Source organism: Lonchura striata, chromosome 1 (genome assembly GCF_050655825.1).
Source record: "Lonchura striata isolate lonStrDom1 chromosome 1, ASM5065582v1, whole genome shotgun sequence".
Taxonomy (NCBI): Eukaryota; Metazoa; Chordata; class Aves; order Passeriformes; family Estrildidae; genus Lonchura; species Lonchura striata.
Window position 1 is genome coordinate 104,471,513 of NC_140703.1, and position 14,623 is coordinate 104,486,135.

A 14,623-nucleotide genomic window follows, 5' to 3' on the forward strand; every position below is an offset into this window, starting at 1 on the left:
AGAAAAGAACTCAATGATCATTGACTCCAACATTTAACCAAATATCATGTCAATTAAGCCATAGCACTGAGTGCCATGTGCAAAGCCAAAGCTGCTCTTTGAATTGAACCTAGTCTTGTAAACTAGGACGAGGGTTTGTCTTACTACTAGGACCAGGATTTGGAATTGCAGAGCTGTCAGTGCTTTTGCTTTGATTTATTTTTACCAGGTGGCACAAAAGTATTGATTTCTGTATTGATTCCTGGCAAGCTGAAATAGGAAGTTTTAATAAGCAGACACTCTAATGTAGCCTTTTTGTAGTTTTAACACTGATAACATTTGTCTGCCTTTCTAGAAAACTAAAGTTCAAAACAAGTCAAATCACGTCTTTAAATTTTGGCTGATTCATTACAGATTTTTTTTTTAGTTCACTGGGAATTGTGCTTATCTGAGTCATAGTTTTTAAACAGAAATGGTTATAAAATGCATTAATACTTACTGATTTTATTAATAAGCTAAGGTCTTAAATAAAGGAGCAATTTCCATCCTGTCTCATTGTCAAGGGAGTGGGTTAGTTTCTGGGAGTGAATCAGCTGAAGGGAAATACTTCCACTTAAAAACCTGGTGAAAAAATAAAGTTCTAGTTCAGTCTTTTTACTTGGGAGACTTTTTCCCAGTTGTGATTAAGCAGAATTTACTGATGTCTTTCAGAATACTAGGCCTGGATCTGAGAAAATTGTCTGATGACTGTTGTATGAATACTTCCACACCTGCATTAGGCAGTGTGTTATTTTGCTTATTTATGTATAGATGTCAAGAATACTTTATTTAGTGCCTACATTAGAAATACATGGGCAGTGTAGCTTCATTATTGTAGTAAACAAAGAGCAATATTCCTTCTTTATTAACAGAAAAGATGAGAGTGACTATTTTGCACAGAAACTACAGTTGGTTTGATGTGTTTTGAGGTGTTTTAAAGTGTGCTTTTGCTTTACAACCTTATGAACAGGTGAACTAAAATCACCTTTTTTCTTAGGCCTTAACATAATATTTCTTTTATTATAGGTATGTGGTTGAATATGAACATTGTATTTTAACTTCTTCCATTTTGATTTTCTTGTAGACATTTCAGCAGTCTTCTCTACAGCAGAAAAGTAAAAAGAAGAACAAAGGTAAAAAATAAATTTGTTTCCATATATGGGTAGGAAGGGAATTACCAAGATTAATTGCATTGCAGTATGGGAGGAACTGTAACTTACTAGCTCCAATAAAATGCTCAGTTCAGTTGATCATGTTGAGAATGTATTAGTCCATTTCTGATGTCTCATAGTTTCCTAATGTTCCTCTACCTTCATGTATCTGCTTTTATCTTCTTTTTTGAATACTTAGACTCTAGCCTCTTTGGGGCCAGGGTTGGTTTTTCCAGCTGTGTTCAGGTAATGCCTCACTGCAGCACTTGCTCATTACCTACGCACTCAGGTAATTTATATCATAGTAAATTTTCCTCCTTTGATTTTAAAGTACAAAGGCCTTAGGAACTGTTTAGTTTCAAAAAGAGCTGCAAAGAGAGGTTTGTGAACACCTGTGAAGTACTTAAATAGTTGTGTTTGATAACCAAGTGGGAAGTACATGAATTTATATGTTGTGCGCTTTATTCTTATGGGAAATGTGTTGACAATTACAAATAAGCATTTTTCTTATTTTTAAATATCTTGCCTTTCTCTTCTCTATAGTGTCTTCTGTCTTCTCTTTCTTCTCTTTCTGTGTTGCTTTTTTCTTTTTTTTCTTTTTTTTTCTTTTTTTTTTTTTTTTTTTTTTTTTGTCTTATCCATAGGATATGAGCTCTGAGGTGCTGAACATGGTTTGGTTTGATTTGCTTTGGCCTTTAAATTATGGTGGTGTGCATAAGTTTTGTGGTCAAAATAGAATGCTTGTAATAATTTTTCATGGCAATTTGAGGTTGAAATTTTTAATTAATTTTCTCAAACAGATATATAGTGCTTTCTGACTATATAGGGGACTATGTAGGTGTTTTGTTGATTTAGTGGACAAATCAAATGCTTTCACATCACCTTGTTGTCATTTTCAGCTCCTATTCCTGGTAAAAGCAAAAGACGGATCTCATGTAAAGATCTTGGTCGAGGGGACTGTGAAGGCTGGCTTTGGAAAAAGAAAGATGCCAAGAGTTATTTCTCCCAAAAATGGAAGAAGTACTGGTTTGTCTTGAAGGACACATCTCTATATTGGTATATCAATGAAGAGGTAAACATCTGTACTCATAGTCTTAAGAAATACTTTCTGTAGTTCTGTAGTCAGGATTTAGTGTGAAAACAATGCTTTCAGTGCTTATGTATGTTAATAACTTTATTCATCCAAATAATCATGCTGAAATTAATATTAACAGTTTGAAAACTTACCATGAAGGTTTTGAAATACTTGTTCCTTTCAATTCACCTTTTACTACATGGAGAAATAACAGTGTTTTCTGTGTCCTCATGACACCAGTTCAGAATAAATTTATCCTCAAACCCTTGAAAGTGAAAAGGTAATTACTTTAATCCTGTCATTCAAGCTTAGTCATGGAAGTGTAAACTTTAATGTTGTGCTGCCTGGTGTTCCTTGTTTATCTCTGCTAGGCAATTAAGGAAGATAGTTCTCTTTTCTCAGTTCTGTTCTGTTGTTTCTTCTTTGTAGCTTTTGATATGATTTCAGTGCTCATAAATGCTGAACTTAAAACACAGGAGCATCCCAGCTGAATTGTGTACAGCTTTGATTATGCAACATTTTCTGCATTGGTACACATTTATTATATCAACTTAAGCTGCAAAGCTTTTTGCCAGTGTTATGATTCCTTGATTTTTAATCCTATTAGACTCATTAGTAAATTTGCTGAGGTAAAACCATTGTTAACATCTGTATGCGCTCTGTCCTGGACTTGTTCTTTTAATCACAGCAAGCATTTGTACATAACTTTTTCAAAGTAATCCCCAACTTTTCTTCCCCTGAGTAAAGAGAAAGCAAGTTGTTCCATGGCCAGAGCTCTTGAAGCCTGTTTTCTCAGACTCATTCCATTTGTGCCTTGATCCCAGCTTCAGATCAGTAACTCTAACTCCCTCCTCTCCATTCTCCCTTCCTTGGCTACTGCAAGGTTTTCATCAGGGCAGTAATTGATGCCTACAAGAGCAGTGGTCAGTCCCAGGTCCAGGAGCAGCTCTGAGCTGTGCCGTGCTTCCCACGTGGAGGGCAGCGCTCTCAACACCTCTGTCTCCCACCCTACCCCAGCCTTCCCTGAGGTTTTCTGAGTTTTGGTTATTTCTGAGACCTCAGCACAGTGTCTGTCATCACCAGTAGAGTCAAAGGCTGGTAGGGGGTGCCTCAGTGGCAGGTGGACAGACAAGCAAACACTGCTCTTGCCAAAACTCTGTTTCTCTAGGCAGCCATTCAAAAAAGAAATAGCAAGATTATTCTAAACAGTGTCTTTTTGATTTTAAAATACCTGCTAATTCAGAACCAGTTACAACCCTGTACCTTCCACATAATGACTCCATCTCCAGTTTTATGTGCTGATTTGTTCCTTTTACTTGTTTTTAGGAAGGCATATAATCATATGGACTGCATATGTAGTGTAAATAACCATTTCAACTCTTAGGAAAAGATGTATATTTGTGGAATTCCTTCACATATGTTTGTGTGTTTTCCAGCTTCATTTCTATGATCTTGTATTAATTTTGCATGCAAAGTTATGAGCAGTTAAATACTGAGTCTTGTGTTATTGATATAATAGTAGCTTAATATAAATAATGCTTTGAAACTGTGAAAAGTCAAGGGAAATTGCATAGCTGATAAAATAAACTCTGTAAAATCTTCAGAGGAGAGGGGAGGAAGGTCAGATACATTCTGAATGTTGTAGAGAGATGAAAGTAGCTAAAGAGATATCATGCCTCTTAGCTGTGATACATATAAATGATGAACAACACCCATCGAAATTGCTTTTTTTCTGTTTCTTCCACTAGGCTGCATTTCTACACTAATTAGTCCATTTTCCCCAAAAATTAACTAATTACAATAACTAATTTGACTGAATACATTTGGTCATTTTGTATAATTTCAAATGTTGGTTCAGCTGTGAAATTGTTTCAGAAAACTAGGTATCTAAAATAGTATTTTTCACCAAGGGATCTGTCTTGCTACTTCGTCAGAAGTCCCAGTGACTTCTGTGGGGGGTTTGCCAGAGCAGAGCAGACAGTAGTATTCCTTTTGTAAGAAGCAGGCAAGTGAAAATATTTGTAAGTTTTCAGCATGCTGGTTTTTTTTTTTTTCTTACACTTTAGCTACAGTAATATCTGGAACTATCTTTGCAGGATGAAAAAGCAGAAGGATTCATCAGTCTACCTGAATTTAAAATTGACAGAGCCAGTGAATGCCGCAAGAAATAGTAAGCATGCTCAAAATAATGCAATGATACAACAATGAAGACAATAATGAAGTGCAAACAAAAGACAAGGTTTTCCCTTAAAACAGGGAGATAATGGGCTTTGTTGCAATTGCCATGAGGTTGTATCACAGAATAAGCTCATATAAAAAGAGCAAATTATTTTTTTCTATTTGGAGTGCCATCTTGCCCAAAGAAGGCTATTTTTTCACTTCATCGTGAACCACAGTGATTGACTAGACCAAAATTAATTATGAGCAAGAAGGCTGCCTGGCTGCTTCTGTCCCCTTATTTTCCTGGTTTTACTTTCCATTTTTTCCTTTCTTTTAGGGGTTGCTGTTATTTTTGTTCGTTTGTTGAGGGTTGGAGAGTCTTTGTGTGCTTTATACTCAATAAACAGCTTTAAGCATAATACGGAGACCATCCAAATATGAAAGTCCCCAAGTTCATGGCCAGGCATTCATATTTAATGTAACTCCAAATTATTTAGCATAATCTTAAAGTTTGCTGAGACATTATTTCAGTCCTGAGGCAGAATTAAAAAAAAGAGGATGACAGTGATTTGTTGTATTTTTGTTATATGACATAAAGGTCTCAAAGAACGTTTCTTCTCACCTGTTTATGTTGCTATCCAGATTTGTGCCATTGCACAAACCCATTTATTATTTAGATAAATTCAAGCATGTGTAGCAATGTGACAGGTGCATGCTCCCACAGAGATATTTTTAGAGTCATTATTGTTCAAAATTTTTTGCCTTGCCTTCTAATGATTTGCTCAGTTTTTTAAAAAAGGCTGGAATTGCTGAAATTCATGCAAAACATAATTTTCAAATGTAAAACGGTATGATTTGTGCTACCTACAGTTCAACAGAAAGCACCAACCTTGTATCAGTTGATCTGTATCTCTCTTTAGGATGAGCTGTACACTTCAAGGTGGTCTCAAAGGGTAGAAGATAAAAACTGATTTAAAAAAAAAAGGAGACATTGGCTTGAACCTGTTGTCCTTTGTCTTTGGGCCACATGGCTAAAGTGCTTCATTGTTTCTTTTTTGTTGGCCCAGCAGCATAAAGTCAACTCATTTTTCAGAATTGCAGCCTGCTTAAATTGTTTGGTTTTACTTGATTTAATGTCTATTGAATAGCAGCACATAAAATGTGGTTATTAAGATTCTTAGCTTGGGTGGAAGATGAAAGGAAAAAACCTTCTAAGAATCCAGATGAGAGATGCTGTAACAGTTTTAAGAAGTCCAGTTTTAGGTTTCAGTGAGTTGATGATGTCTTTCTAAACTGAGCAGATGTCGCTGTACATCTCTTTGACTTGCATAACACTGTTTGCTGTCATGTGTTAGAGGAATCTGTTTAGTCTCAATGTTATGTTGCCTTCTCTAGCAGTAACTTTCCTGTTATCAGTTTCATTTGCCTGATTTCCAAAACATAGATGTGTGTACATCTGTATGCACACAGACACGTATATTGAAAATTGCAAGCATGATAAAGTATGAAGAATGTCATTGCTATTTTTCTGAGGCACAATTGATTAGAGAGTGAGAATTATTTTATTACATTACATATGTGTGTGTCAATATACATATATATATATAAAATCCATTATGTCTCAGAAAAATGGTGATGATACTCATCATGTATCATGCTTGCAGTTTTCCGTATTTTTTTGGGGGGACTGTTACATTTTTTGTTGTTAAGAGACACTTTCAGGTTATTCTCAAAATGATTATTCTGTACTGTAAATTATTCATTATTTCAAATGCATTTTCTGGGGCTTCAGGTGCTTCACGATAAATCTTTATCCAACATAGTTAAAAGATTCTTTCTAGTAATTTATTTCATATTATGTATGAAATGCAGTAATTCTCTCAACCCAGTCATGTTGATTACTTTGGTGGAAAGGAGAGATGAGATGTAATTGCCCATTGCTTAGGATGACCTCATGAACACACTGTTGATTTATGACAGCTTTTCAGAAGTCAATCAGCACATCACAATTTCCTGCTCGAAATGCAGTCATTAGAGCTAAAGGTAATGTCAAAGTCATTGGGATATGAGAAATCACTAGGATTGAGAATTTTACTGTTGTATTGAATTAATTGTTTAGTGTAGTTTTCTGTTCAGAAAAAAATGACAGCTATATGTACATCAGCAAAATTACCCAATACATAAAATTATATCCTTAACTGATGAACTTTATCCACATACAGTACATTGCAGGTGATGGTTGAACAATTATTTATGCACATATGAATCAAGGATTATTTAGAAGGGTAGTTGAAGAGCACTTCAGTTGGTGAAACCTGGCACAATCCTAAAAGTTGTATGTTCATACACTGTTTGGGAGCATGCAGAAATATGAATTCATCTCATTCCTTGATTACCATGTGATCTGACTTTTTTTCAGAAAAAAAAAAAAAGAGTTGTGCCATTACATTTTTTAATTGTGTTTTTCCTCTACAGTGCATTCAAAGCCTGCCATCCTAAGATCAAAAGTTTTTATTTTGCTGCTGAACATCTAGATGATATGAACAGGTAAGGATATCTAGCAAAGTTCAAGGACCCATTCCATAAATGTGACACTTCTTGAAGCTACTAATAACATGGCTATAATAAATTACTTGTTAATCTAAAAACATAAGTTTAATTGCTGAGAAAATAGGTGCAGAGAAACATTGTTCCTGACTGGCTTCATTATGTTAATTATTTAATTCAAAAGAATTACTTCTTCTATGATACAAAAGTTTGAAATTGTTAGAAACATGATTCCATGTTTCTAAAAAGAAATAAATACAGTGTGAAGCAACATCCAAACACAATTTCAGAATTCCAGATTTCTGGTTTTGGTTATGTGGCACCTGCAAAGGTGAGATATCTCTAACTGCTTCCTTACATACTCCCAAACACATGAGGCTTCCTCTGGGAGTCCTTCTGTTTCTTGTCCTGAACGGAGTAAGAATTTGGAGAAAGATTTAAAGCAGTCACTGGTTTTCTTATGCCAGTCTTGAAAAAGGAGTGGAGGTTCCAAGTAATGAATTTTGCAGATTCCCTCTACTTCCATGAACTTGGAAGTCAAATTTTGGTTGTGTTGAATTTGATGGGGGAAAATGTCAGCATTTAAAAATAAACAAAAAACCAAGTACTAAAGTATTAGTTCTTTGAGTATTAAATTTTACTGTATCTCTTCTTGGCCACTTGTGAAATTTTTCAGAAAAATGATTGAGACTTCAGCACAAAATAAACACAATTCCTCTTAATTCATTTGAATGGTAAATTAGAACATGACTTCCTTGTTTATTCAGATATTAGGGGGATTATTTCATTTATTTCACAATATAAACTGACATTAATTCAGTTCAAAATATTACGCCATTTTCATCAAATGACAGAGGACACAAACAAAAATCTATTATTGCAACCTGAGAATTGTTCTGTCTTGGATAATGTCTGTTGATATCCTCGCTGACCAGAGCTTTTTTTCAAAACAGAGGAAAAAGATAAAACTGAATCAATAAAACTTAACATGGTTTAATTTCTCCTGTGAGTACTAGATTCAACTACCTGGCAGAGCACCTTCAGGATACTGCCAGTTCATTGCAGATAATATTTGGGTGGAAAGCCATGCTGATACTATACTGTGCCTTTAGAAATAGCTGTCTGTTAACAGTTTTTCAGAAGTTTGTGCATGACTGAGGCTCATTTCAAAAGTCTCTTCACACTTAGAAAACTTTAAACCTTTTTATTTGTTTGTGAAGTTTTAGGCTTGCCTTTCCATGATAATTCTGTCACGCGAGTCACTCAAAATGCAGTTTGTTCCACAACAAACACAATAATGGCTTGGTCAATATTCAACGTATCCTGAGCAACAGCAGTAGCTGAATCATTTCTGTCAGCAGGTCCTCACTCCGTATGACAAGGCACCTTCCTTTTAAGGATAGAAATTTATATATTTTTTCAGTAAACAGAAAGCAGCAGCAAATGTGTAGCAATATTTTAAAAATATATTGCGCAGTATAAAACCGGAAATTAAAATATTTTTATCTTCCCACCACAAATAGTCTTTTTATCATATTTTGAAATTAGTGCTTATTAATTCCTTTAGAATGAGCTTGACAAAGTTTGGATCTGAGTTATACACATGTAAATTCAAACTCTGTCAGGGTCTGTGGAATTACTTGAAATTCTTATATTTGAGTTGCCGTCAGAGTCTCACCAAATAATTTTATTTTTTTCTCTTTGTTTAATGTTTTAGAAAAATTAGTTCACTTTCTCAAATATTAGATTAACTCAATAGATGGGAAAAAGTGACTGAAAAATAGTCTTTCAAATGCAGGGATAGTAAAATACTTCCTTTCTAAAAGTATTCTGAGGCGTAGATGAAGTAAAACATGGCATGAAATTATGAAGTTAAATTAATTATCTTTTGATGATTTTATGGGTTTTTTGTCAAGTTTCTGACATAAATTCTAGTTATCAGTTTTGTTTATATTTGAACTAGAAGAAACAGCAGTAGAAAACTGCTAATACATAGAATGACTGAAAATTCAAAATAGCTCAATTCCTTCATCCCTTGTATGAAATGATTCAGTTGTTTATATTTTAAAAATGTTTGCCAGCTATGAAGTTTTTGTTTGTGTGTATCTACTCACATAAAATGGGTATTTTAATCTCAGGTAATTCTGCCACTATTCAAATTTTCTTACTACTTTTATGACTGTGCCACACCATGGTGCTGGTAAGGAGTCTGGGGAGGTATAATCACTAAATTTTTTTGCTGTGGCATCTGAAGTCCCTTTAGTCTATATGGTAACACCAGAAAAATGTTCTTTTTACCTATTAGCATGCTTTTTCTATGTGAAAAGAAGCACAGAAACATCCTTTATAGATGCAAAGTACTTTTTTTCTAGGGTAAATGTGTGGTCATGGAAACGTGTTGCTTGGAAATTCATTGTTATTTGCTTCACTCTGGTTCAACTGCATTCAGGTTTTCATAGACACTCTAAGGTATCCAAATTCCCATGCATCAAGTTCATCCTATAGCCTTGAGTTTCATGATTAAGGAGAATTTGACATCCTGCTTTGACTAAAAGTATTGCATCTCCTGAATGTGACATAAGGTAGAGAAATGTTTTCTACTAGTCTGTGAGAGTACTGTGCATCCTTCCTTGCAGAAGTTACTGGCATTCAGAAAGTCAGGGGGTTTTAATCCTGTTCTATGTGTCATAAAACTGTTTTAATTAAATACTGATGAGAAATGAATGTGCTGTTCTCAAAAAGAAAAAAAAAAAGAAAAAAGGAAACCTGAATGACTATTGCAGTTAGCACTGCAGTTACCAGTGACATTGTATTTATTGTTATACCTAGAAAACAGATTTTAGAATTGTCACCAAAAAAAATTGTGCATGAAGCTGCATTTGCTCTAAAGAAGCAGTATTTTCTTGGCCTCTTGCCCTCCAAATGTTACAGTGCCTACCAGGACACACAAACTGAAGGGAAGAAAGATAGAAATCTTCCCATGTGCTAGGGCTTTGTATCTATTAATATGCATATTAAGAAATATTTGTGTAGCTGTATGATTGGAACTTTTGTCCCCAGTGCATTGTAACCCAGGCATGTATTACTCCTCTTCCATTCTGCAGGAAATCTGTACGTTTCCTCTTTGATACAAGTCTAGTGTGTTGGATTTCTCCTACAATTCTAACTTGAACAAACCAGAACTCTGGCCATGCTTTATTAAAATAATACTGATTCCCCAACCCTATCTGAAGAAGCTTTAGCAGCCACATATCATAAAATATGCAGAAGAAGTCAATACCATTCCTTTAGTTTCCAGACTGGCAAACTGCTCAGAAGCTGTGGTTTTTCACAGTGTACAACCACATCAGTGGTTGCAGCCACCTTCTGCTTCACCCCACAGGCACTGCAGGTCATAGTCCAAACCTCAGCACAGATCATGACCTGCAGAAATTCATTAAAGGTGAAGTAAGCCTGCTCTCTCTCTAGAGAGTGAGAGAATGCTACACCTTTCCTGGGGTCTCATTAGATTTTACTTTTCAGGAAATAATGCTTTTCTGGGAACCATCATCTGTAAGCAGCATCAATTGGCTGTCAGTTCATTAATTTAATTGGTTACCTCAATAATAAGCAAACTTACCAGGAAATGCTATCTCATGTTAATGACAGAATGAAGGACAGGAGAACCCTTATAACTCAATTGTCTAATGCTTTGTGGTTAGCAGCCCTGCCCAGTGGGGATCATAGGTGGTTGTTCCCTTCTGGCAGTGCAGGTGAGGGTGGTAAACCGGGAGTTGAACTGGGAATGTGAAACCCTGAATTAGGTGAGAGGCAAGCAAAGCACCATCCCCAGTGTCTGCTGTGCCATTTGACAGAGCAGATGCTTGTCATCTTGTGCTGCTTTACCCTGTGGCCTTTGTTGGTCCCTCTGCAGCACGGGGCTGGAGTGCTTTGGGTGAGATCCCTGCCTCTGTGCCTCTGATTTGAGCTGGCAGAGCTGGCTCAGCTGGCAGCTGAACTTTATTGCTCAAAGCAGGTCTTCATATATCAAGAATGTGAGCCTAAAATATGGCTTTGTAGTGGATCATCTTTTGGCTTTGAAGGTTGGACATCATTGTCTGAGATAAGGTTTGTTGAATTTCTGTTCCTGTATGCTGCTTGTTTTTACAGCTGTATGGCACTTCCTAACCATTACAACTCAAATTCTAGTGTCCTCTTCAGCTTCCCTATTCTTCTGTCAGAAATCTTGATTGTATGGTAACTTGAAGTATTCTACAATCACTTCAGGAGCAAATCCCTAGTTTTATTCCTAATGTGTAATGATTAGCATTAGCATGGTTTACAGATCAAATATGTGGTCACTGTTTGTGCAAAGACAGTGACAGTGAGTGGAAAATGTCCCTGCCCATGCCAGGAGGATTTGTAACTACAAGATTGTTAAGATCCTTCCAGCCTAAAGCATTCTGTAGTTTTCTGACTCCATGATGACAGGAGTTAATTTCTAGGAAAGCAACGGTATTTTATGATTTGATGCTTGCCCTGCACTGCAATAGTTGAAGACAGGCATGCAGGAGACATTACAAAGGTATGTCCTCTGCCAGACAAACATCCTGTTTCTGTGCATGTATGCAAACAAAACCCATCAGGCACAGGTTTCTGAAATGGGGGTTTCCCATTCTTGAAGAAAACTCAAACCTGACTGGACTTGTCTTTCTGTATACCCTAGCAGTTAAATTGCAAGCCAGTAGGTTGGCAAACCAGGCCTGTCAAATTCTGACTATGGGATGACTGGAGCAAGTAATTCCAGGTTTACCATGGAATGGACAACACGGGAGATTGCCATGGTGGTTTAAAGCCTCGTTGATGAAGGACCTGATTCAGTGTAAGCATTTGGCTGATGAATACACTGAGAGCCCCATGGGGGAAGAGCACAGGTTGAAACTGCCCTGCTACAGACAGTTCAGTGTATGCTTGGCAGTGACAGCCCTACTAGAAGAGAGCAGCAATAGCTGATTTGCTTTTTGGTTTGGGTTTTTGGGGTTTTATTTTTTTGTGTTTGGGTGCTGGGATTTTTTATATGGTTTTGTTTGGGCTTTTTTCTTAATTTGTGCAGTTTATGGAAGCACTTTTTCAATGCTAAATTGAGATTAAAGCCTTAGATGTGAATTGTATTGAAGCAACTGTCTTTTTCCCTGCATTTCTCTGACACAAACACAAAAGTGAATTCTAATATGCCTCCTTCTCTTTGTACACAGCACTGTAGGTAAGCTCTAAAATAAAATGGCATAATTAAACCACAATGTCTGTTTGGGAGTGAACCTGTTCTTTTTACTGCTGTTTTCTGCTCTGTTCCCTCTGCTAAGTTGCCAATTCAGGCCTTAAAATATTGCTTAAATCTCTGAAAAGTGGTATTTATTCTTAAGAAATCAGAACAGCAGGAGTATTTGTGCGATGGCATATCTGTGAGCAGGAGACTTAACAGCTCTTTGATTATCTCTAAATCCTTTATTTTACAGATGTTTGACATCATCATACATGGTTTTCCATTTGAAATAAAATTCTTGCTGTGAAAACAGTTTGTTCAACAGCAAAATCATAGATCTTTGGAGACTCCCTGAATAAGAGTATCAAAGAGAACAGCTGTCTGATATGAAAAATAACATTGTCCTTAATCTCCTTCAGATGCTTCTAGCTTTGTTTTTGCTTGAAATGCACGCAAAATTAAGAGGCTGGATCGGTATCACTGCTTTTTTTAATATTATTTCAGATGGCTCAACAGAATTAACATGCTTGCTGCTGGCTATGCAGAAAGAGAGAGGATCAAACAAGAGCAAGGTAATGTGTTGTTATTTCGGTTTCTTCTGTCAGCTCTTATCACAGGTTCATCTATTCTCTTTCCCCTGCTGTGTATCAGGCCTCATTCTTGTCATCCGAAAACAAATCACATATGAGTATTGCTGTTATTGCTTTAGAGAATTCCTTCTCTGTCAAGAGTTCTGACTAATTCCTTCAGACTCTGATCTGCAGACACTTCTGAGATTATTTCTGAGAAGGTTGCAAAAGGTAGCTAAAAAAGCAGATATACTGCCAGTAAGCTCCACTATATGATATCAAGGAATCTGTGTCCCTTATCAGAAGAAAGTTAAGAATCTGTAGGCTAAAAAAAAAAATTTAAACATTGCATTTGTGTTTGAATTCACAGAGGGCAGGAGTTCATGGAATTATTCTTGGGAACAAAACCACTTTTCTAAAGCCTGTTGAGACAATTGGATTTACTCTAAGGACTTTAATTTTAAGGCTACTTAAATTTCATTATTCCTGCTGGTTTTACTGTATTGTAGTGTGTGCTACAGCCTTGTTAGCATTTCATTTGGAGTTGTAGGCTTACATTTTATATGTTTATTTTTTATGCCTAATATTTAATGGGTTAAAAAAGCAGCATATATAAAATAATGTGTCGATTTTCTTTGAACTGTTGCAGCAGAAATTCTATTTGCACACAGAAAAAAGAAAGGGTCAGTCCATTGGTGTTACGGAGGTTGTTTCTTAGAATTGCCAGTGATATGGATGCACAGAAGGGTTCCTATCCAAGTATCTGCTTTGACAAGCAGATAGGTTTTGAATTCATGCTCTTTTTAACATATGTACCCAGCAGCAGGCACCAGAAAATTGCCGTGGTCATGATGATCCAGAGCTTATCCAGATGCCTTTCTGCTCAGTTAAAACCTCAGTTTTTAATTCTGTGGCTCTGAAGGCTTCATTAGAAAGATTTTGGGATTTGGGCCAAAAAACTCAGGTCATTTCAGGCCCTCTGCATTTACACAACCTGGAGTACCCAGCAGCACCATGCTCACTGTTCTTCAGTCATGTTCTCAGTGCCTCACCAGACCTGGAAATAAGTTTGGAAATCCGTATTTCCTAAGCATCACTACAGTAACCTGTTTGAAAGAACCTGTGTACCATCTGTTGTCACTGCTTGAAGAGGCTGTGAACAAACTGAATCTCAGAGTCTTCAAGGAAATCCTCTATTTTGGCATTCAAAGCCAAATTACAATTTTTATTGACAGCAGGTTGGCACTAGAATTACAATGCCATGTGGGGCAGTAAGTGAAAAGGTGTATGTTATGCTAATGTTGTCCAAGTGCACATTTACACACATGATACACCTTTCAAAATCCAGATGGACGTGGAGAAATATTTTTACTACTAAGAAATCACTGAGTAATAAAATAGCAGATGATCCAGATAGACATGAGATGATGTGCAATAAAGCTTATTATTAAAATGTCTCCCTATTGAAGATAATCAGTGAAACCCCACTGACTATGCAGATTATATCCCAGGCACTGACAGAGTTCGTTATTACCACTCTAACACCATTCACTCATGTTGATTTGTTGTAGGCAGGTAGGTAGAACTGTACCCTCTTTGTGTTGCTTAGTTGTGTTTCATGTGGGAGGCAGATCCTCCCCTCTCTGCTCTACACTGTTTTAATGCCTCTGCTGATTTTCCTTGGCTCCCAACACAAGGGCTGTTACACAGCTCAATAGTGCCCCTAATTAGCAAAGGCATCAAGTTTGCAAAGTAAAACCTCTCTATCACTTCGAGCATTTTTGCAATTATAGAAACTGTGAAGCTGGAATTTTCTATATTCAGTGACTGTATCAATTGTCATCTGTATATTTGATTTGAC

At 36.4% G+C, this 14,623-nt stretch overlaps 1 protein-coding gene across 8 annotated transcripts in view; it reads left to right on the plus strand.

Annotated features, from left to right (window-relative positions):
• The window catches only part of CNKSR2 (connector enhancer of kinase suppressor of Ras 2), a 206,079-nt gene that overhangs the window by 146,249 nt on the left and 45,207 nt on the right, over window positions 1–14,623 (plus strand). For all 8 annotated transcript variants that reach the window (XM_077781642.2, XM_085559605.1, XM_077781641.2 and 5 more), the window contains 5 exons: window positions 1,103–1,151; window positions 2,069–2,241; window positions 4,341–4,414; window positions 6,880–6,951; window positions 12,698–12,765. In XM_077781642.2, coding sequence (XP_077637768.2) covers window positions 1,103–1,151; window positions 2,069–2,241; window positions 4,341–4,414; window positions 6,880–6,951; window positions 12,698–12,765 — 436 coding nt within the window. The remainder of the gene's footprint in view (window positions 1–1,102; window positions 1,152–2,068; window positions 2,242–4,340; window positions 4,415–6,879; window positions 6,952–12,697; window positions 12,766–14,623) is intronic.